Source organism: Diadema setosum, chromosome 6, assembly GCF_964275005.1.
Source record: "Diadema setosum chromosome 6, eeDiaSeto1, whole genome shotgun sequence".
In the NCBI taxonomy this organism is placed as follows: domain Eukaryota; kingdom Metazoa; phylum Echinodermata; class Echinoidea; order Diadematoida; family Diadematidae; genus Diadema; species Diadema setosum.
In genome coordinates this window covers 29,892,158-29,916,092 of record NC_092690.1, presented here as the reverse complement: position 1 = coordinate 29,916,092, position 23,935 = coordinate 29,892,158, and the positions used below count along the sequence as shown (strand labels likewise).

Below are 23,935 nucleotides of genomic sequence, written 5' to 3'. Positions count from 1 at the left end.
CAGGAAGGCCTGCTTTTTAGATCCCATGCCAACAAACCTTGTTTTGCATTGCACAAAATCACTCCTCCCGGTCTTAATTAAAATCATCAACATGTCTCTCTCCAGTGGTCTCTTTCCATCTGAGTGGAAAGTGGCACTAGTTATGCCACTTCTCAACAACAACAACAACAAAAAGTGGTATGGAATTGAGTTATGACAACCTAAGACCAGTTAGCATTTTACAATATGTATCAAAACTGATTGAAGATGCTTACAGGGTAGTGAATGGTTTCCATGTATGCAGTCGGCATACAGGCAGTTTCATAGCACGGAAACGGCCTTGGTTAAGATCAAGAATGATATCTTATTGGCTATGGATAAAAAAGTAACATTATTAGTATTGCTCGATCTGAGTGCCGCATTTGACACAATCGATCATGGGATAGTGTTGAATATATTACATTCATCTTTTGGCATGAGTGAGTCTGTCCTCGCATGGATTGAGTCTTATCTTTCTAAGAGGCGGCAAAAGATTATGATAGAGGATGTAATTTTTCTTCCGCTTCAAACTCAATGGGGTGAATCGATATAGACATGAGCAGGTGTGTAAACGTATGGTAATGGGGTGGTTGTAGAATGGATCGAAGTCCTTTACTGTGGGTATTTAAGCACCTTCAGGCCCAAATACATAACCTAAAGAATCCGAGCGAAAGCCAGGTCTATGTGGTGTACGTGAGATGAAGATCTTATAAGCTATGAAATGGACAACTATGCATGCTTCAGATAAAGGGGGTCAACAAAAAACAAAGAAACAAACAAACAAAAAACTAGCACAGACATATCCTTGTTTGTCGTAAAGGTCGTTTCACACCTTTCCGGGCAAGCCTTGCGTGCATCTTGCGAAGAACAATTTTTGCTACCCGTAGGTCCACGCAGATGAGGCGCACATGATAGTACCTAGCACGTATCTCACCCGTAGTTACCCGTAGTTGCGCGTGCAGGTCCTATTTACCCGCAGCCAAAAAAAAAAAAAAAAAAAAAAAAAAAAAAAAAAAGGAAAAAGCCCTGTAACACCTTTCCGGGCGAGCTACGCGGGCCTGTTGCGTGTGGGGATTTTCCAGCCGCAGGACAATTTTTGCGGACGAACAAGGATTTGTTTCGCGTGCGTCCTACATGTTGCATCCGTTCTACGTGCATTCCATGACTTTGACCTACGTGTCAGGCGCATAGGTGGCGAATGAGGGCGGACAACGTACTTGGTGAAGGAATCCCTCTGAAGGAATTTGATATGGCAGAACTCCCACAGAATGCCATTATCTTGCATACATGTAGATGCATAGATCCAAGGCCAACCTACGTACTTCAAGCGGGTCAACTGCTTGTGACTTGCGGCAGCTACTGGCATCCTACTGGTGTTCTGCGGCCTCTGCAGGCAATCCCCGCGACTCATCTGGAAAAGTTTTGGTCATGCTCAAAGCTCTGCTGCAGGTAAATCGGACTTGTGTGCGCACCTCCGGCCAACTACGGGCAAGATACGCGCTAGGTACTGTCAGGTGCGGACCAACTGCGGAGAGCTCCGGGTAGCAAATTTGTTTCCGAGCAAGTCAACCCGCAAAACTTCCTCAGATACGGTATGACAAGACCTTGAGCATGCTCAAACTTATTCCGAGTGAGACGCGGGGTTTGTCCGCAGAGGTATACGCAGAACACCAGTAGGAGACCATTACCGGCAGCACCTTGCAGGCAACTCCAACGCAGGTACTTCACAGTAGCCGTAAGTCGCTCGTAACAGAAAACGGATAGGTTTTAAGGCTCCCACACAGGTCATACGGAATACACACAAGTAGAAGGTTAGTAGCGCGCGTCTAGCAGGTAAGACACAAGTGCGAAACTCGAAAACATTCTTGTCCGCCCGCAGAAAATTGTCCTGCGTGCTGGAAAATCCCTTCTCGCAACAAGCCCGCGTAGCTTGCCCGGAAAGGTGTGACACGGCCTTTAGTTTTTAACATGGCAATAAGAAAAAAAAATGTATCACTGTAACATTTTTAGAAAAGCTAATTTAAACCCTAGCATGAATCCATGCACCCAATTATTGGGCTAGTTTGTATAAATCTAATCACCAGAAGAGCTTGGTTTAAGCATTTTACATCTGTTGGTATCTCTTCATTCTTCCAAACATACACATTTTCACTGAATTAATGAATACATCTAAATAAACAAGTTACATTTAACTCTTCATTTCTAAAATTCAAATAGGAACATTGATAATGTTTTCTTATTAGGTTTACCACCCCCATGTCAATTATCATATTCTATATTATAGGCATCTCGGTATCTTGTCCAGCATCAATGTAAGATACCCGAGTTGATGGTCATGTGCTTGCACGCGCCGGTATATACGTGTGTGTGTGTGTGTGTGTGCGTACGTGTGCCTAGTTGCCTACCTAATGACCAAACTTTGCATTAGTGTAACTCACAAGCTCCGAACTCTGTCAACAAAGTTGGGAATATAATTAATATGTCGTGAATACCACGAATACCTCATTGTATTTGTAATATTTTGAATAATCATTTTTCTTTCATTGGGGAAAATCTTGCAAGCAAAATTCTTCCTTCAAATAATTTTTTTTTTCTGAACTTTTAGGTCCACCAAATTCAAACTCAATGTTTCTTAGTCCAACATATAATCAGGAGATAATCAATATTGTTTCTGATTTTCGTTCCAAAAAAAGTGCTGGACACGATGACATCAGTAATTTTCTGCTGAAGGGGGTAATATCTTCAAGTGCAGATCCTTTAGGTCACATATTCAATTTATCCCTCTTTTATGGTATTGTCACTGATAGTATGAAAATAGCAAAAGTCATCCCTTTGTTTAAAAAAGGTGACAAATTAGATGTTAATAATTATAGACCAATTTCTTTGTTATGTACATTGTCCAAAGTTCTTGAAAAATTGTTTATAAAAGAACTATGACTTTTTTGAAATTCAGTAATATACTCTCAAATTCTCAGTTTGGTTTTAGGGAAAACATAGCACCACACATGCATTATTGAGTTTTGTAGAAAAAGTAGCACATGCTATCGACAAATCTTCACATCTCATAGGTTTGTTCCTGGACTTCTCCAAGGCCTTCGATACCATTAATCATGATATTTTACTTAATAAATTACGCCATTACGGAGTCCGTGGGAAGGCCTTGGAGTGGTTCAGGAGCTACCTCTTGAACAGGAAGCAATATGTCTCTTTAAATGGTTGTAATTCACAAATGTTAAATGTTAAATGTGGGGTCCCACAGGGAAGTTTATTAGGTCCGCTTCTGTTTCTTATTTATTAAAAAAAAAATGATTTCTGTAGATCATCAGATACTCTTTCTTTCATTCTCTTTGCGGATGATTCAAATTTATTTTTTTTCGCATGATAATCTTCTTACCCTAGTAAAAACATTAAATTTTGAACTAGAAAAAGTTGCTCAATGGATAAAAGCTAATAAATTATCTCTTAATCTTCAAAAAACAAAATATATGCTTTTCAGCAACTCCATTGAGGCACTACCTGCTGATATTATCTTTGATGGCACATCACTGGAAAATGTTTCTTATGTCAAATTTCTGGGAATAACAGTTGATAATAAGCTTTCATGGAAATTTCATATTGATAGTATATGTAAGATTATTTCACGAAATATTGGTATAATCAACAAGATTAAATTTTGTCTTCCTTTGTCGTCCCTGCTTACATTATATTCATCCCTCATATTGCCTTATTTAAAATTACGGTACTCTTGTATGGGGAAATACAGCACAGCTCAGCACAGCACAGCACAGCACTCACCTCAGCACAGCATTATGGTAAAAAATGCCTATTGATAACAAATAAACGAAAACTTTTTTGAATTCCCCCTTTACTTTTGATTTAATAAATCATTACAATATTTTGGATTTGACAATTGATTCTATTTTTGTAGACACGTCCGTTATACAGATATGTAAATCGATTTTAAGTCTCGAATTTTACTCCGAGGCCTCGATCCATGTCAAGCTGCTGCTTATGATCACGGTCCCCTGCTTTTCTGTTATTATAATAACCAAAAGATATTGAATTTTAAAAATCAATTTATTCATATCCCCTGTGTTATATTCTTTTTTTTTCTAACATTCGTTTAATGAAACGACGTGATATACTCTGAATGAATAATCAGTTATTATTTACATACTCTACAAGTGTTGATCTAACGATTCGCCTCCGAACTTTTTTTTTTGTGTGTGTGAATGACATGCTACACGTCTTATACATCGAATACTGTCACGTTCATAGTGTGTGTGTACATGTACCTTGAATTAATTTGCAAGACAGTATATGCTTGCTTAAATGTCGTGTAACGTTAATTTCTAAATATGTGTATTCTTTTGTTATGTGTGATTTGGAAAAAGGCAGAAATGAAATCAATCAATCAATCAATACATATCAAACTTTTTTCGATAAATCACTTCTGCTACAAAAGAAGTCACTGCGTATTTGTCACACTGCATATTTGTCTCATACTGATCCTTTATTTTTTGAAAATAAAATATCTAAAATTAAAGATTTGTATTTGTTTAATTTAGGACAATTTATGTATAATTACAATAAAAATAATCTTCCATGATATGTGAATCAATGTTTTCAAAAAATCTATCCGTTCATAATTATCCTACAAGGCAATCCAATGAATTTCATTTGCCATTTTTTTAGGACTTTGCTGGCTCAGCAAACCTTCATCTACGAGGGGCCAAAGTATTGGAACTCACTTCCCAGCGACATAGTAACAGCACAAACTTTGAATTCGTTTAAAAATTAAAATTCTTTTTATTGAAATCTTATGATATACAACCAAATTATGTTCGGTTTTATTGTCTCAATCAAGTCATCTTTTCACAGAAATCATCTTTTAAGAAAATAATCTGTTTAACATAAGTTTTCCACAGATTTTTCTTTTATTGTACCAGACAACAGTGAGTCTATTCTCTTTCTCTTTTTTATATCCGTTCCTATGCAGTCATACCGGTATATGCACCCAATCAATCGCAATATCAAACCAGGGAGCGTTTTATCGTTTTATCATTGCATTTACATCATGAAGTACAGTATGCTTGTGTCCACGATGGCGTGTGTTGTACCATAGTCTCATTTCCCCCCTTTTTTCTTCTTTTTCCTTTTTTTCTTTCTTTTTTCTTTCCTAAGTTAATTTCATGTCAGTTGACATTGGTTTCTTTGATTTTGTGTACGTATTTCCGAGGGTCCCATACCCTACAAGCTTTGATTTTTAGTGGGACCCTCCATTTCTATTCTAATCTTTGTATTATGTATATGTATATACCTTAGAAAGAAATTTCTGTTGTTACTCGTGACCTCTTGTACGTTTTCTTTGAAATTGTTACAAATATGTTCTGTAAATGTATTGTATATGAATTTTTCCTGTTTATTCAATGGAAATGGAAATAAAATTGAAATTGAAAAATACGGCATCTGAAACAGTTAAATACGTCGAGATCCTGACCAAAAAAAAAAAAAATAATAATAATAATAATAACATAAATACTCACGGGCTTGACTGCACTTGACGTTCTTGTACATGTATTTTTTGTGTTCAAAAATAAATGCTAAAATCACCTTTTCCTTTTTGTTCTATAATCCCAAATGTTAGAAAACAGAATAAGTCTTTCAGAAAAACAGTAAAAAGTCAAGATTGACAACGTTGAGCCGAAGATGTTACATGAAAGCTTTTACTCAGCTGTCTCCCTCTGTACAAAAGGAGTTGTAAGATCCCAACTGCTGAACTACATTTTTAACAAACTTGTCGGGACTGAAATAACGAACTAGTGGGATTCGAACCTATACAAATACGCTTCCACAGAAGGAGACAGCTAATAAACAGCTTTCACTCTACAATGCAATTCTACTTTGTTTTGACTTGAGAAGTAGAATGAATGCAAGCAAACAAAACCCAATCACATCGTGATGAATATCGGGAAGAACGAATTATGTTTTTAACGTCCACAACGTGTTTTCTCCTGTGGAAGGCAACAAAATGATGATTCAAGTTTATTCTCTACACAGATAAGACCTCGAGTTTAAGGCAGATCTATGGTGCCCTAACCCCGCACAGACAGTTCACCCATAATCCTGGAAAGGTAATTACTACTAACTTTCGTTCTTTTAGGGAAAAATCAGTAAGTTGTGTGAACAGAAAGAGATTAGGATGGCTGTTATTTATTTGTGTCATCTGAAAGAAATCAAAGTTGGCTACATTAACAAATAAATAATGGCAATATCGTTCAGCAGTATATTCACAGTTGTCGCTTAGAAAAGTTTTAACAACCATTAGACATTTTTCACGCTGTTATTTCCATTTTCCATGTTTCCCATTCGTGTACGTCATGTGCAAACACCAAACAGAGAGAAAGAGGGAGACTTTATTTCATTTCCTTTGTTATTGGGCTACAAAGGAGAAAAAAAACCGACAGAGAGATTAAATGGAAAGACTCGTATCTATCCAACACCTATATACGAATAGCACGCTACCATAGCAGGTATGAAAAGAAAACTGCTCTCAAACTTGGGCTAGAAGCCTACACCCTGTGTCATCCGGTGCTACCTCCGTATATTGAAAGCCTTCCTAAATAAACTTAGAAATGACTCTTTTCGAATAGCCTCTGTCAAGGTTTCTGTGTTATTTTTATTGTTCAAGTGGATAGCGAGGGTCATCATAACATTCTAGCAGGTTTCATCATTTGCACACCTGCAGTATACTTGTTTCATGAGATGGGGTTTCTACAATGATACATGTATATCGGGTCGAGTCGAGGACACTGGTCTACAGCTCCTCCTTCACGATGATACAAATATTTTTTGTTTCTATCCTCTAAAACATCTCTTGAAGGAAACCTCACCACCGATGAGTATAAGAGACAAGCAGGTGGCTCGCCAAGAGACATTGCGGCGCGAGTGTTTGCGGAACAACATCACTTCCTCCCCGCGCCTTGCGGAATCCTGTGGCCTTTTCAGGGTCCTCCCGAATCAGCGGACACTGCTTCTCCTCGTCCCCAAGTGTGGCGGCACTAACTGGGGCAGACTCCTTCTCACCATCAACGGCTTTATACCTGAAGACACCAAACTGGCCGCAAGGAAATCCAACACGCTGTTAAAGAAACATTTTCAATACCTGAAAAATGTAAACCAGAGTGCAAAGATATTCTACACTGCCAACTTTACGAAGGTTATCTTCGTTCGTAATCCATTCACTCATATTTTAGCTGCATTTCGAGATCGACTAGAGACCTATCCCAATAGAAATCTTGGTAGTCGTCGTCATCATAATAAGAAAATATACATGGAATATGGAAATCACTCCAAAGCAGAAATGCCTGGCAAGTCGGTAAAAAGTGAAATGTATAACGTCACCTTTAAAGAATTTATAGACTACTACCTGGCCGAGAATCGTGACATTCACTGGCAGGACGTGTACAAGCTCTGCAACCCTTGCCTTGGTTTCGACTACATTGGCAAACTGGAGACGTATACTGAAGATGTCATTGAGGCTCTAAAGCTCATGGGCGTGGATTCTAAATTCCACCCATATAAGTCACTTGACGTTTCGAATAGCAGCGATGATGCCATCGTGAAAAAATATTATGACACGCTTTCTGATGAGCAGTTTGAAAAAGTCAGACAGAGGCTTTCCACCGACATGGCGTATTTTGGCTACAACGTGCCTGTGAACATAAGACGGGATCACGCTTGAGACCCTACTCATTGGATCACGCTTGAGACCTTACTCATTGGATCACGCTATTCACAGGTTTATTCAAAAATAATTTTAATGAGCACAGCACGTCCTCATTTGTGAAAGACTTGTTGTCGGATACCTCTTTTACCTTAATTTCCAAAATATTTGAACACCACTTTAAAAATATATTCGCTATCAAGTGCCCAAGTAAGCGTTGGAAGTGTGTCATAATTGCATAATCATCTTCAAAGACGCACATGGTATGCCGTCATACCCAGCAGACATGTGCATTTGGTAGTTTCTAATAACCTTTATCATATAAATTCCATACAGTGAAAAGAAAACCGTAGAATTCAACCTTCGATCATCTCATGCAAGAACTGGTATGTGGGGGTACTTTGATACTACTGCAGAGGGAATGCACAATTGCAAATTCTAGTTCGTCGCTATATAGAAGACATATAATATGTCCTAATTACAGTGGGTTTTTTTTTTGGGGGGGGGAGGGCGGCGGCAATACCTTTTAAGCGATAACAATTAGGCATTTATTTTATTTTCCCCGTAATTGGGTTATCTACGTATAACTTGAATATGTATGACATGCTATATGCTATTTGTATGGAGCAAGTTCTCTCTTTAGATGACTCTATAGGCGCGGTCAGACTGGCAAAACATCGAGAAGTTTAAGATCGCGATTTTTAAGATCTCGAAGTTTTGCCAGTGTGAGCGCAAACTTCCCGCGAAACTTCCCACATCAACTAGGGATTTTCCCCCACCCCCTCCAAACTTCTCGATCTTTTGCCAGTGTTACCGCGAGAAACAGAAACTTCGCGATCTTTGTCACGTGACCAGTCCACCACCTGCTTGCGGGTAGTGTCTCCGAAGCGCGAGGCCAATGGGCCGAATGCATAAAACAAGCAATTGCTTGTAAGCAATTGCTTCAAGTAAAAGCAAAAGGTCTAGCTCAAGCAATTGCTTAAATCCATATGCATAACCTTTTGCTTATGCTAATACCTTTTGCTTGTCCCGCACAAGCAATTGCTTGCGTTTTCAACAAAAGGGACATCACGCCTGTGCGAACACAAGAACAAAGGCGAGTGTGGCAGCATGTATTTGAAAGGGCATGTCTGTGTGGAAACTTTCCTGACATAGCAGAAGAGCTATGAAATGCACACACAGACACATTCACACACATCTATACACACACACGTATTACTGGCTGATTCCCATCACTGCAGCTTACAGTAGCCCGGATCTGCCAGATCGCACGCGGAGAGAGGTCTCCTTGCTCTCCACCGAAGTCAGACATCCTACCTGTTTTTCATCACATTTTGCTTGCTAACCACTGGAAATTCCTGTTGTTGAAATGAAAAAGTTTCTTACCCTACTTATGAGTAATTTATTGTAGATTTATACCACTCCTTCACAAGTGTGGTCTTTCTTTCATAAATATGAAAAGGATACTTAAAAGGGTACGTTCCGGTTAAGCAAAAGCTTAAGCTCATTTTACAGAGTTTGGAAAATCGTAAGCAGTTGCTAGCAAGAACTAGCAAAAGGTATGTTTTATGCATACGTTTTTAAGCAAATGCTTGGTCTCTAAGCAATTGCTTGTGCTTGCTAGCAAAAGCTTCTGCTCGCAAGCAATTGCTTGTTTTTATGCATACGGATTCGAGTAAAAGGCTAGCACAAGCAATTGCTAGCGTTTATGCATTCGGCCCATTGTCATGTACAGTTGTACGATGGGCCGAATGCATAAAACAAGCAATTGCTTGTAAGCAATTGCTTCAAGCAAAAGCACAAGCTCGTCTAGTAAAAGGTGTAGCTCAAGCAATTGCTTAAATACATATGCATAATCTTTTGCTTGTGCACGTACCTTTTGCTTGCATTCAGCAAGCAATTGCTTAGGGTTCGAACAATAACGTCACGCCTGTGCGAACACAAGAACAAAGGCGAGTGTGGGTGGCAGCATGCATTTGAAAGGGCATGTGTGTGCGGAAACATTTCCTGACATAGCAGAAGAGCTATGAAATGACACTCATAAATGCACACACAGACGCACACACACACAACTATACACACACTCGTATTACTGGCTGATTCCCACCACTGCTTACAATAGCCCGCATCTGCCAGATCGCACGTGGAGAGACGTCTCCTTGCTCTCCACCGAAGTGAGACATCCTACCTGTTTTTCATCAAATTTTGCGTGCTAACCACTGGACATTCCCGTTGTTGAAATGAAAAATTTCTTACTCTACTTAAGAGTAATTTCTTGTAGATTTATACCACTCCTTCACAATTGTTGTCTTTCTTCCATGAATATGAAAATGATACTTAAAAGGGAACGTCCCAGATAAGCAAAAGCTCAAGCTCATTTTACAGAGCTTGGAACCTAACATTGAAATAAATCATAGATTTCCTGAAATTAATACAGGATTTCATATTCAAATCACCTCCAACTAAATTGTACACTATTCAGCTATTGCTCATACCAATGACAGTTTTATCAGATTTATAGTTTTTGAACTATTAAGGATCAAAAGTGGGAAATGTTTTTTGTATTAAACACCTATAGTATAAGGGTCTGAACGGAAAGGATGATGAGTATTATGACTTCGGATAAATGTCTACAATGAATGTGCCGCTGAAACTGGGAAAAATGTTTGAAATACATTGCAGCTATATTTGAGATCAAGACAAAGAGAAGTCATTGTTTTGAAGATGAGGCTGTGACATATATCACAATTAGCCATGTTCAAAGATGAGGCGTTTTTTTTCCTCGAAAGAGCTCAAGTTACTTAAATCTGTGTACACACATTGGAAGTTAAACAAGGTTAAATTAGATATGATTTATAATAGGTTCCATGGATCTGTCTACATTTTTCAATGTTGGATGCTGATTTTGAATACAAATCACAAGGATTCGCAGGTATTATGTGATGTTTGATACAAATACTTCATTAATTGCCTCCTGTTGTGCAGTCGATGTGGTCTTTGTATTTTTGTTCAACCAGTAGGAATTGCCGATTGAGAAAATATTGTTTCTCTGTTGATATTTGATGCATTGCCTTTATACAGACATTTAAATCTGATGTATTGATTTTGGGTATAGAGGTGCGTCAATTTCAACCAAACGCACACACACACACACACACACACACACACACCACTTAAGTCTCTACCGGCTCCAATTCGGTGACATTTCTCACATTAATAGTATAACCAAAAATTGATTTCATCACTTCCAGAATCGAAAACCCTACTCACGCGAAATCTGTCAAAAACAGGAACAGCTATGGTTATTACTACTGGTATTTCTCGATCTAGTATAATGTATGGACTTTGGCACATAAAATCTGCACAAAATATTGTGTTTTATAATTTATTATACACGCGATTCACCAGCCCGCCTGTATCGTTTAAAGGTACTATACTTCCATTACTCTAATTAGTGGTTGCGTGTGACCGCTCATAATTTGCTATCTTCAGAGCTTTTTCGTTGAATGTGTACAGTCAAGAGAGGTAAGTCCATTTCTTACATTACAAAAAAAAATAAACTTATTGCTGTGAAAAGAAGAAAAAAGAATACATCTTTTTTGGGGGGAGGAATAAGGGCTGTTTTATAGCTCGTGTCTGTTTTGGCGATTGAATATTCTTGTTTTTTTTTTTTATTATAATCCATCACTTTTGTCACTTTACAAATGTCACAAAGGTCATATTTGGGATATGGGAAACATTTGGTTCTGCTGCATATCTACAAGTACTGTCATTGTTTCATTATCTATTTTTGACCCCTCCTCACTTATTCCACATAAAAGGTACATTTTAGCATTTCTTACCCCATCTGTTGAGTTTGTTAACTCGGCCAAGACACAACAAATCCCTCAAATGTTCAAACAGCATGTGTTCTTCCATGTTTGTAACAAAATTTTGTGTCAATCTTATCTATTAATTCAATATATTCTGAAGTTTCACGACGGTCGAAAGTTGAAAATTGCGCCCAACAATCGTAAAAAAAAGACATTTAAACTAGACTTGGAATTTGTCATCAAGGTGACAAATTAGGTGATCCGATGTATTCGAAAATCAATGATTTGAGTCCTGATCCCATTAGGCATGACCATACAGGTTTCATCTGTGTTTAGGGACATTGGCCGTGTGATGTTTGGATTCTCATTTAGAAAATGGAGTCAGGTCTGCCATCTTTGGTACCAAATTCCGTATACACTTAAGAAGATACAGAATGAAGTATGTTTGACCATTGACCCTACTTTGCCCAGCCAAGATGGCATCTGAGCAAAAAGCTTTATAGCGAAGTTTTTCGACATGATTTGGACGTTGTATGAAAAAAACGGAGGACTTATAACGATAGCGCAAAGTCTCAGCTACAACATATTTAAATCTGGGAGAAATTCACGAAAGGGTAATTGAGCTAGTGCTCGATAAAGACAATCATGTCAATTTTCACACCTAGAAAAATTCCTTCCCATAGAGATAACACGTCATAACGAAGATACAGAAAGAAGTACATACGACCTTTGACCCCACTTTGCACACCCAAGATGGCATCTGAGCAAAAAGTGGTTATTTTGTGAAATGATTCTTGTAACATGGTCTTTGCGTGTGCAAAATATGGGAAAGATAGGACATGTATTTACCAAGATACAGGATGAAACATTTATGACATTTGACCTTAATTTACATACCCAAGATGGTGTCCGATCAAATAGTTGTTATTTTATGAAATAATGTACGTGACATGAACTAAACATGTGCAAAATATGGGGGTGATAGGGCCTGTTTTTCTTGAGTTATTGCAAAGAAAGTTTCAGAAAGAAAGGAATATCTTAATACATCGAAGATAAGCTTTAATTTCAACCAAGTTTTTTGACATGATCCCGACATTGTATGAAAAAACGAAGGGCACATTACGATAGCCAATAGTCTCAGCTACAACATATTAAAATCTGGGAGAAATTCACTGAAGCATAATGAGCTAGTGCTCGATAAAGATAGTCATGTCAATTTTCATTTCCAGAAAATTGCACTCCCATAGAGATAACACGTAAACTGGTCAAATTTGACAAGATTACATTCAATCCATTTTTACGAGGTGATGCCGTCATCTAATCAAAATATTGTTATTACATTAATGAAAGAGCATTTAATAAGCTACAACATACTGAAATCTGGGTGAAAATTGGCTAAGGATAAGAGAGATACGCTCGAATGAACTTGAAATTTGATGACGTCATTTTGAAAATTTACTTTTTTTACTTTATTAAGAAATTTAACATATTTTAATCATTTTTTCAGCATCGGCAACCCATGAAATGACATGTACAACTCATCAGCTTTCAGAATATGTAAAGAAAATGGGTGGTCACCGTCCATCCTGACGAGTAAAATCGGATTTAAAATTGGTGGGTTTTTTTGGCATAGTTGCACTGTATATTGCCAATGACGCGCGCGCAGAATTTCAAATTTGACGGGCCCGTATGACGTCATATTGAGTCCGATTGACTTGAAACTTGGTAAAAATATTCCTTGACATTTCAAGCATCCGATAAGTGTGAAAAAACGGGAAATTTCTTTTGCATGTGAGCTATGCGTGCGTATATGTGCGCGCGCGTACGCGTCCGTCCATTTTTTTTCAATTTTTCAAAAAATGCTCCAAATGGTCTGAAACGTGTGCAAAAAAATTTTCAGCTCGATTTGAGCATACAAATATTTCAACGGGCGCGTACGCGCACGTTTTAAGAGAAAATATGAATTCTGAGACTATAAGTAGAATGCGCATAACTTAAAATATATGTGACGTCAATTTCATTGAAAAAATCTATTCCATTGATGAGATATGATTGAGAATGTGTTTTCATATAATGACGTCATAGTGACGTCACGGTCGACCAATCACTATGATTTTATTAGACCCGTCGTCTTTGGGACATGATACATATATGATATAAGTTTTAAATTGATAGGAAGAACACTTTTTCAGCTAATCGATACACAACTTTTGTCCAGAAATAGAGAAAGAAGAAGAACCAAGAACAAAGAATCCGTACAGATCCAGAAGGTGATCCGAGAGGATACTCGGATCACGTAAAAATGACAGATCTGTGTGATGAGGTCCAACGATGAAATGTAACACAACAGCGCTTACATTCACAGCTGCAGCAATTCAACGTGTTGCACAGACACCAATTTGTTGCTCTTTTAATGTTTGAAAAGGTACTATTATGTTTATATGCTTTATTATTCATTCCTAACTGAAAAGAACATCTTCGTTTTCTCACATTACTAGAAATAAGTGTAGAAATACCCATGCCGAATTATTTTCCTCACAAATCTTTCACTAAAGAGTAATGGCATTTTGATGGGTATGGTTACTTCTTGATTTGCCAATATTTAATTTATTTATTATATTCTTTCATTCATTTATGTATTTATTTATCTATTTAGGTGATCCGTGTATCCTTCGGATCACCTTCTGTATCTGTACTGATTGTTTATTTCTGGACAAAAGTTGTGCAGAGGTTAGCTCAGAAAGTCCTCAGCCTATCAATTTCAAAATCATACCATCCATATGTATCATGTCGCAAAGACGACAGATCTTATAAAATCAGAGTGATCAATCGACCGTGACGTCACTATGACGTCATTATATGAAAACACATTTTCATTCATATCTCATTAATGGAATGAAATTCTTCAATGAAATTTACGTCACATATATTTCAAGTCAGGCGCATTCTACTCATTGATCAAATTTCAGTTTACACTTAAATCGTGCGCGTACGCGCGCGCTAAAATTTTGACATGCTCCAATCGAGCTCAAATTTTTTTTACACACGTTTTAGAGCATTTGGAGCATTTTTTGAAAAATTGAAAAAAATGGACGGACGCGTACGCGTGCGCGTATATGCGCACGCACAGCTCATATGCAATAGAAATTTCCCGTTTTTTCACACGGATCAGATGTCTGAAATGTCAAGGAATATTTCTACCAAGTTTCAAGTCAATCTGACTCAATATGACGTCATACGGGCCCGTCAAATTTGAAATTCTGCGCGCGTCAATCGCTATATACAGTGCAACTATGCAAAAAAACCGCCAATTTTCAATCCGATTTTACTCGTCAGGATGGACGGTGACCCCCCATTTTCTTGACATATTTTGAAAGCTGATGAGTTGTACATGTCATTTCATGGGTTGGCAATGCTGACAAACAGATTAAAAGACATCAAAATTCTTAATAAAGTAAAAAAAGTAAATTTTCAAAATGACGTCATCAAATTTCAAGTTTACTCGAGCGTATCTCACTTATCCTTGGCCAATTTTCACCCAGATTCCAGTATGCTGTAGCTTATTTAATGCTCTATCAGTTTTAATAGGCAAATATTTCGCTGGATGAAGTCTTCACCTCGTAAAAATAGATTGAAGGTAACCTTGTCAAATTTGACCCATTTGCGAGTTATCTCTATAGGAGTGCAGTTTTTCTTGAAATGAAAATTAACATGACTGTCTTTATCGAGCACTATCTCACTTATCCTACATTGAATTTCTCCCAGATCTTAATATGTTGTAGCTGAGACTTTGTGCTATCATATAAGTGCCCTTTGTTTGTTTGTTTTTTACACGATGTCGGTATCACATCAAAATGCTTGGTTGAAATTAAGGCTCATCAACGATGTATTGAAATATTTCTTTCTTTGCGCAACTTTCTTTACAAAAACTCAAGAAAAACATGCTCTATCACCACCATATTTTGCACGTGTTTAGTTCATGTCACCTACATTATTTCATAAAATAACGACTTCTTGATCAGACGCCATCTTGGGTATGTAAATAAGGGTCAAAGGTCATAACTGTTTCATCTTGTATCTTGGTGAATACCTGTCCTATCCTTCCCATATTTTGCACACTTACAGACGATGTCGCAAGAATCATTTCACAAATTAACCACTTTTTTTCAGGTGCCATCTTGGGAGTGTAAAGGTGGGTCAAAGGTCATATGTATTTGTTGCTGTATCTTCGTTATCTAGTGTATACAGAATTTAGTACCAAGGATGGCATATATAACTCCCTTTTCTAAATGAGAGTCCAAATATCACACGGCCAATGTCTCTAAACACAGATGAAACCTGTATGATCATGCGTATTGCGATCAGGACTCGAATCATTGATAAAAAAAAAATCGGATCACCTTAATTTGTCAGTAATGACAAATTACAATCTCTAGTTATTTATTAAGTCTTCTTTAAAGTAGGGTAGTCCCATTCAGTGCCACAAAGGCCTGCTTTACAAGGGAGCCCTACGTTATATAGGTAGGCAATAAATTTCTGTACAGTTAGATTTTTGTGCTATTTTCCCTATTTTGGGAGTGCTTTTGAATGCCTTTACATAAACCTCGCTTATTTTCCAGCTAAATCTAGTATCTCAATGAGCCCAGCAGGTCGTTTCATTCACAATAGTAACGAACAATGACAATCACACCGTCCGCCCCACATTCCACACATTGTGAACGCTTCTGATTCTATGGCAAGCCGAATTCTCGCTGGTTTCGGTATCTCTGAGGCCCGAATTCACGAAGGTGGTACAAATAAAATCATGGTTTAAACCATGGACAAAAACCATGGAGCGCCAAGTGTTGCATGGAATATTTCGTTACGAAATCAGTCATTTTGTCGATTAAATTATTATTTGGTAACGAAATGACAACATTTTGTAACTAAATGAACATTTCGTCCACGAAATGATAATTCCGTTCACGAAAAAGTCATTTTGTCTACGAAATTACCATCTTCGCAACGAAATATTCCGTGCGACACTTGGCGTTCCATGGTTTTTGTCCATGTTTTAACCATGGTTTCATTTGTACCACCTTCGTGAATTCGGGCCTGAGAGTCCAAAATGATCACATTATGAAAATTGTAAGGGTTGACAAGATGGTCCTAAAATCATACCGCACTCACCAAAATTAAAGAACTCGATGTCATTGTATTGGGGAAAAAATGGCTTTTCCAATAGTATGCAAAATAATGACATATTTACATCAATATTGCTGAAATTAAAGATCTTAGCTGTTCCGTTCTTAGGGTCACCCTGTATAACTTGTATTTTATTTGATGGATTTGTGTTTTACAGTTTCTGTCACTGTTTGGTGTGCAAAAGTCAGGCCTTTACAATAATGTAGCTTTTGGTCATTTGAAAGAAAATCAGTTATAGATTTTACAATGTCATGCAATTTACACCAAAACAAAGCTTGGCCTTTTCTCTAAAACATTGCGCGCTACATGTCCAGCTCAACAGAAATCTTTAGAAGTTAGATTTGAAAAATAAAAAACATGATATTTTCTCAAAGTGTGACTGCGTCGGTGTCTCAGAATAATGTGGCACACAGGGGGGTTTCCACCATGGCACGTAAGAAGTGAAAAGATGTGAATAAATTGGAAATAACTTAGTGGTTTTTTAAGTGGTAGGTTATTAGTATGGTTACTTTTTTTCCACATTTGTTTTAGTACATCATGTGGTAGGACAGTGTGGTATGTGGGCTTTGGAAGGCTGGTCCAATTGATTTACAGGTCCTACTTCTTTGTAATAAACTTCGCGTTGCACCATTCTACACATTCATCAGCTGCAGCTGAGATTGAACAATGCCTCAAGTTTATTCGTAGTGCATGACGCCCTCTGTTGTTTCCTTATGAGAAAATCGGGGACTTCTATAAGCACCAACGGACAGGACCGAAGACGGCAAACATTCAATGTCAGCACAAAAGTTAATGTGTTTAGCGTTGTTTTTGTTCTTGGGTTTTATGAAATAGGCTTTCCCGCTTATTCTCGCGTTAATAAAGTAGACACGCCTTAAAGGGATGGTACAGTATTGGTGGAGATGAAGATTGGGCTTTAACTTTTTTGCGAGATATCAAGAAAACACTTATGAAATAGTACAGAGCATACCATTTTAAGAGAAATTCAAAGTTTATTTGATGAAAATCGGATTTGAAATAGCTGAAACATCAAAAAACAAAGTAAAACAAAACGATGATATGGGTCCCACACTTAATTAGAATCGCTCTGTTTTGGATATCTCAGCCATCTCAAAATAAACTTCCATCAAATAAACGTTGAAATCCTCAATGAATTACATGCTCTTTCATATTTCATAAGAGGTTTCTCACTATCTCACCAAAAAAAAATATATACATATATATATATACAAACCTGATATTAAGCCTCTACCAAAACTATACGATCCCTTTAAAACAGCAGGAAAAATGGGTCAAAGTTTGTTATGAACAATCCCTAGGTAATTAGTATGTGTTGTAGTAAGACTTGACTATTTCAAACAAAATATAAAATGTATTGCAATGCGCCAATGAATTATCTTCATATCCATGATATTTTTTTCTATCGGCTGAATGTGCGCTAAAATATCAATTAAATTTAATCCTAGGCGTTGAATGAATACATTCTTTTTTAAAACTATTTTATCCATTTGTTTACGCATGAATCAATAAAAAAGAATAGAGAATAGATGCACATCTTTTATGATTTGCACATTGGGATATGAGTATCCCTATACTAAATCAGTTCTCTTTCAGATTTGATATTCCACCGACCTGGCAATTACTCAATTATTAGATGAAAACACTACAATTTTGCAAAAAAAAAAAAAAAAAAAAAAAAGATAGAATCTTTCCCAAGCATTTGAGACGATAGATCATGACAATTTGGATGTCATTACAAGTTACAACGATAATGGTGTTGATCGTGGTTTAACACTTTCTGGATTATTGATCATTTTATTTTATCTTCTAGAAAGCAATACGTCTCATTTAAATCCTCCCAAGATCGGAAATCTTGTGGTGTCCGTGAGGGCTAAATTCTGCTTTATACATTGGCCCTCTTCTGTGTCTTATGCATCATATATATATAATATACATATGTTATTTTGAAATGCTGATTTATACGTTAAATATAGACATAGATAAAGTTTCTCAATGGTTTCTATGTAATAGATTATCTATTTCCCAAATACATTTTAAGCGTTTCATACGTAGGCCTACTTTTTCATAAATTGATGATATGACTGATTGTAATGTATGATGTATTGACGGATTGTCTTTGACTTGAATTTCACTTTTTTATAGGAATTTACAATTGACTCGAATTCATCTTGGAATGATCATGTTCGTAACAGTCGCACATTCATTTCCAAAACAATGGGAATCTTATACCGATTGAAAAACCTTATAAACTCAAAATTCTCGTATCATTTTACTGTGATATATCTTGCTCTGATTTTTATCATAATTGTATACATAACATACTACAACGATGCATGGGAAAAGTTTGGTTAAAGTAAAATAAGTCATGTTTATTCTTCAGAAAAGTATTCTGTGACTTATCATTAATTCCCCTTATTTAACCCCTCTGATCCTTTATGTTATCAATTGAAAATTATATACAATGATATACATATTTTTCAGAATGCAAAAATTCGCATGATTCCCTTCCTAAAATTTGTGATTTTTTTTTTCACTGCAAACTGCGCAGTTCATTCATGACTTGTGATACACTGACAAATTTTGTTACATATCGTACATTGCATTGAAACGGAATGCAGAATTGAACTTAACTGAAATGAACTGAATTGAACTATATACGTAGTATCACTGAAAATGGAATGCAAAAATAAACTGAACTGAACCGAACTAGCATCATTGTTCCATAGTTTACAGATGAATAAATTACTGCTCACCAGTTCGTTAATTATCATTTTACTAATTTTCTCCATCTTCTTCTCCTTTATGTGTGTGTGTGTGTGTGTGTGTGTGTCTGCATTTTTATGGCCATTCGTCAATAACTTTATTCCATTCATTTTCCACTTTACTTTTGTCATCATCACGTTCATAATAATCATTTTCCTTCATTGGCAAAGTCTATTGGCCTTCGGAAACGTGACTGATATCATATATAGACAGACAGATAGAGACACACACACACATACAGACATTTTATGTATAATACTTATACATAATTTTATATACAATATAATTCATATACACTGTAATATAATATAATATATACTGTATATATATATATGTATATATATACATATATATATATATATATATATATATATATATATATATACTGTATACATATATATATTCGTGTGTATGAATTATAGATGCATTTATTTAGGTATAAAATCAAACAGACACCACAAAAAAAAAAGAGCATAGAAAATTACAAGCACAACGTCTTTCGGTTATCAGCTTCTTTATCACTGAATGTCACCATATTTTTAATAAAATAATGCACAGCCCTAAGTACTTACAATGACACATAAATACTCATTAGCCTTTTGTTTTCTCACTCTGCGCATATAAACTCTTTTTTTTTAATCAACAATAATAGGTTTCTATCGCACAAAAACTTGTGTTATTTCTTGACACTGTCCATAATCAAGTACAGTAGCCGTCTATAAATCAATCTCGCATTTGTCTTTCTTCTCAAAATGCAACTTGCTGCATTCCATCCAAAGAACACAATCTCACATATCAAAAAAAAAAGAAGAAAATATCACGTGCGCACCTGTTGACAATCACTTTAGCTGCAATGCTATTTCAAAAGAACGAACATAGGTTTAACCTAATCGCTATGCATCTGAACGATAAATATATTCGACAACACTTTTACAAACTAACATTTAGAGCTTTATTTCAAACCATCAATAAATTATTTTGTCGGCAAGACAAACAAGTCGGCTTTCCACGTTGCTCCAACTGATATGGATGGAATATAAGACTATTCCCATTCATACGCGTAGTTAGTTCGGAAAACAAAATACATGCTCAAAATGTGTATGCACCCCGTTTGTTGTACAGAGTAGAGCACACGCACTGATCGGCGTGTATTATCTTGAGCTCTGCACGTTAAAAGCGCGCAACACATTTTCTCCTCTTTAAGTGACTAGTACTTGTCAAAGAACAGTATAACCACCAACAGTTTACTGTGTAACGGTTGTATCACCTGACAAATAAACAGCTCAAAAGATATTGGCAAATCACGTCCATGCTTGTCAAAGGTACAATTGTGCACCATCCAAAAAGAACAGAAACTAATAAGACAAAGCAATGAGTTGCAGCAGCTGTATTGCTTTGCATGCAGATCGCTCATCAGACAACGAATAAAAAAAAATAATAGACATGAATAAAGAAAAATTATAAGTGCCGATGATACATAGCTCTACATGACTTATTACGTCATCATCTAAATGATCAATGCAACTTTCTCTTTTCCATTTGTTTCGATGGTCAGCATGACCGATTACAATTGTGATAAAGTCCGTAAAACCATCAAAGTGTAACTGCCAGTGCACAATGTACCAAGAAATAAATTGAATGAAAAGCTTACATGCCTTCACATCCACAACAAGCCAATATTTGAAGAGTTTGTTTGCAAAAACCGATAAGTCCATTTTTGAAGATTTTGAAGGACGATCACTGTCATAAAGTACAAAATAATACCTTTTAAATGATATATTGGTCATTACATATAAAGGCATATTTTTGAAGTTATGGTCAAAAGAAGCAAAAATTTTCTTATTATTCTCTTTATTTTTCTTGACCTTTAATCGCAAATATCTCCATTTGGCAAATATGGACTTATCGGTTTTTGCAAACAAACTCTTCATTTGTTTCTCTTTCCTTTCAAGTATAGCTTTTAAAAAATTGATGCGGTGGAAAGTTCCCATCGGCTTGGGTACTATTGCTCTTTTGAATCGCACGCAGTCGCACAGTGCAATGTTGTACTGCATGAACCTCCATTTCATCATCAATAAAATAGCTGGCATGGACGTACTCTGGTATAGCTTATGCAATAAGCTATCTAATCCCTGATTACCTCATAAACGCAGTTCATATGATCAGTTAATTTGACCCGTGCATAATGATTTGTATGGCAAAGTATGTTTCTACAGAGTCTTTCAGAGTTCAGTGCATGAACGAGTTGTGACTAGTCATTCCTTATCATAGAGGGCGCCCTCTTCTGGAAACCAAAAAACCCAAATATTTACTACTATAGCAAGGAATTCAAATTCACATGGAACACCGGATAGTATGAACAGGATAACCAGAGAGGTTTTGGTGGGGTGTTGTTGTTGCTGTTGTTGGTGGTGGTGGTGCTGTTGTTGTTATTGGTGGTGGTGATGGTGCTGTTGTTATTGATGGTGGTGCTAGTGGTGTGTGTGTTTGTGTGTTTTTTCCTTTTCTTTTTTTTCTTTTTTTTTTTTTTGGGGGGGGGGGGGTCAGACTTACTTACAACAGTAGTAGACAAAGAAATTTCAGACATACAGAAAACCTGTAAAGATGAAGTACATGTACATGACTTGTAATGGCCTGGGGGATATTTTCCCTATAGTCAATAATAATCTATGACCTCAATGTAAAATAGAACACTTTCAAACAGTCAACGACACAGTGTCAATGTTTATCACTCGTTAACACGGATTTATAAGACTTGCTACAACCAGCTGTAGGGAACGTTGGCCGAAATAACTGGTGGTACAAACTTTGCAAATTTTGTGAGCACGTAGGTCAAATGGCACTGTCAGTAGTGTAACACTCATTGTGCTTTTATAGACACTGTTTATACTGTTTTCTATGCTTTGGGAGTGTAGGACACAGGTAAGTGGCGTAACGGAGACAGGAGAGAATTATGAGCGAGAGAGGACTCCTGCATGGTTTAATATCAAGGTACAAGACCACCAAGTTGGGGGGGGGGGGGGGAGGAGCCAAGGAGTGGGAGGAGCACATGAATGGGAGTGGCTTGTAGAGTGGGAGGGGTCCAGAAACATGAGTGACACTAAAATGGGAATGTCACATAGAAATGGCAGGGATTACATATTACATGGCAGGAAAATTTTGTTACTCTTGCACTAAACCTTGTGAGATGAATATTAATTTTACAGTTGTGACAGATACTTACAACGTTCCACATTTCCAGACTGCTAGAAAATAACACATTACCATACAAAGTAGCCTGAAAATATTTGCCCAATAGTGCAAAACATGGATATGATGGCAGTTACCAGAAGATGTATTCACCTGTAGAAGACTAGTCCCAGGTATTCTCAGGCTGGGGAAACTGGTAAATGTGTCTTATAGAAATCAGCCCATCTTCAATGGGTTAATAGTTGCAATTTCCCAGAAAGAAATAATGGCAATGCTTATTCACAAATCTACAGGCAGTACACCCAATGCAAACAGACGTAATTAATGCCACTGCACCATACAAACAGTGTGAAATCAGGTTTTGAAAGGGTGTACACGTAGATCCAACACATCCAGAACATGGTGTAGCTGCTAGTGTACCAAGTGTAGGATGTACCACCAATTTGTGAGTCTCATGGCAGTGAGTATTACACCTCGAAATCGCATTGAAACACCGACGAAAGGCTGACATACAGTAGTTCCACAATCATTTCCCTATAGTCAATAATAATCTATGACCTCAATGTAAAATAGAACACTTTCAAACAGTCAACGACACAGTGTCAATGTTTATCACTCGTGAACACGGATTTATAAGACTTGCTACAACCAGCTGTAGGGAACGTTGACCGAAATAACTGGTGGTACAAACTTTGCAAATTTTGTGACCACGTAAGTAAAAGGGCACTGTCCGTAGTGTAACACTCATTGTGCTTTTATAGACAATGTTATACTGTTTTCTATGCTTTGGGAGTGTAGGACACAGGTAAGTGGCGTAACGGAGACAGGAGAGACATTAATGTAGTAGTACAATTATGAGCAAGAGAGGACTCCTGCATGGTTTAATATCAAGGTACAAGACCACCAAGTGGGGGGGGGGGGGGGGAGGAGCCAAGGAGTGGGAGGAGCACATGAATGGGAGTGGCTTGTAGAGTGGGAGGGGTCCAGAAACATGAGTGACACTGAAATGGAAATGTCACATTGAAATGGCAGGGATTACATATTACATGTCAGGAAAATTTTGTTACTCTTGCACAAAACCTTTGAGATGAATATTAATTTTACAGTTGTGACAGATACTAACAATGTTCCACATTACCACACAGCTAGAAAATAACACATTACCACACAAAGTAGCCTGAAAATATTTGCCCCATAGTGCAAATTATAGATATGATGGCAG

At 37.0% G+C, this 23,935-nt stretch overlaps 1 protein-coding gene across 1 annotated transcript; it reads left to right on the top strand.

Moving 5' to 3' along the window:
- Positions 1-1,311: 1,311 nt before the first annotated feature.
- On the top strand, positions 1,312-7,762 carry LOC140229704 (carbohydrate sulfotransferase 9-like). Its single transcript, XM_072309945.1, has 2 exons — positions 1,312-1,467; positions 6,902-7,762. Exons 1-2 carry the CDS (start codon positions 1,312-1,314, stop codon positions 7,760-7,762), a joined length of 1,017 nt encoding a protein of 338 aa, XP_072166046.1.
- The last annotated feature ends 16,173 nt before the right edge of the window (positions 7,763-23,935 follow it).

What these genes read in the sequence shown, in the direction of transcription:
- LOC140229704 (XM_072309945.1), top strand. Translation starts at nt 1,312, where the DNA reads ATGCATAGATCCAAGGCCAACCTACGTACTTCAAGCGGGTCAACTGCT. An exon ending in TGCTCAAAGCTCTGCTGCAG is followed by an intron (nt 1,468 to 6,901) that starts GTAAATCGGACT and finishes CATCTCTTGAAG; the next exon opens with GAAACCTCACCACCGATGAG.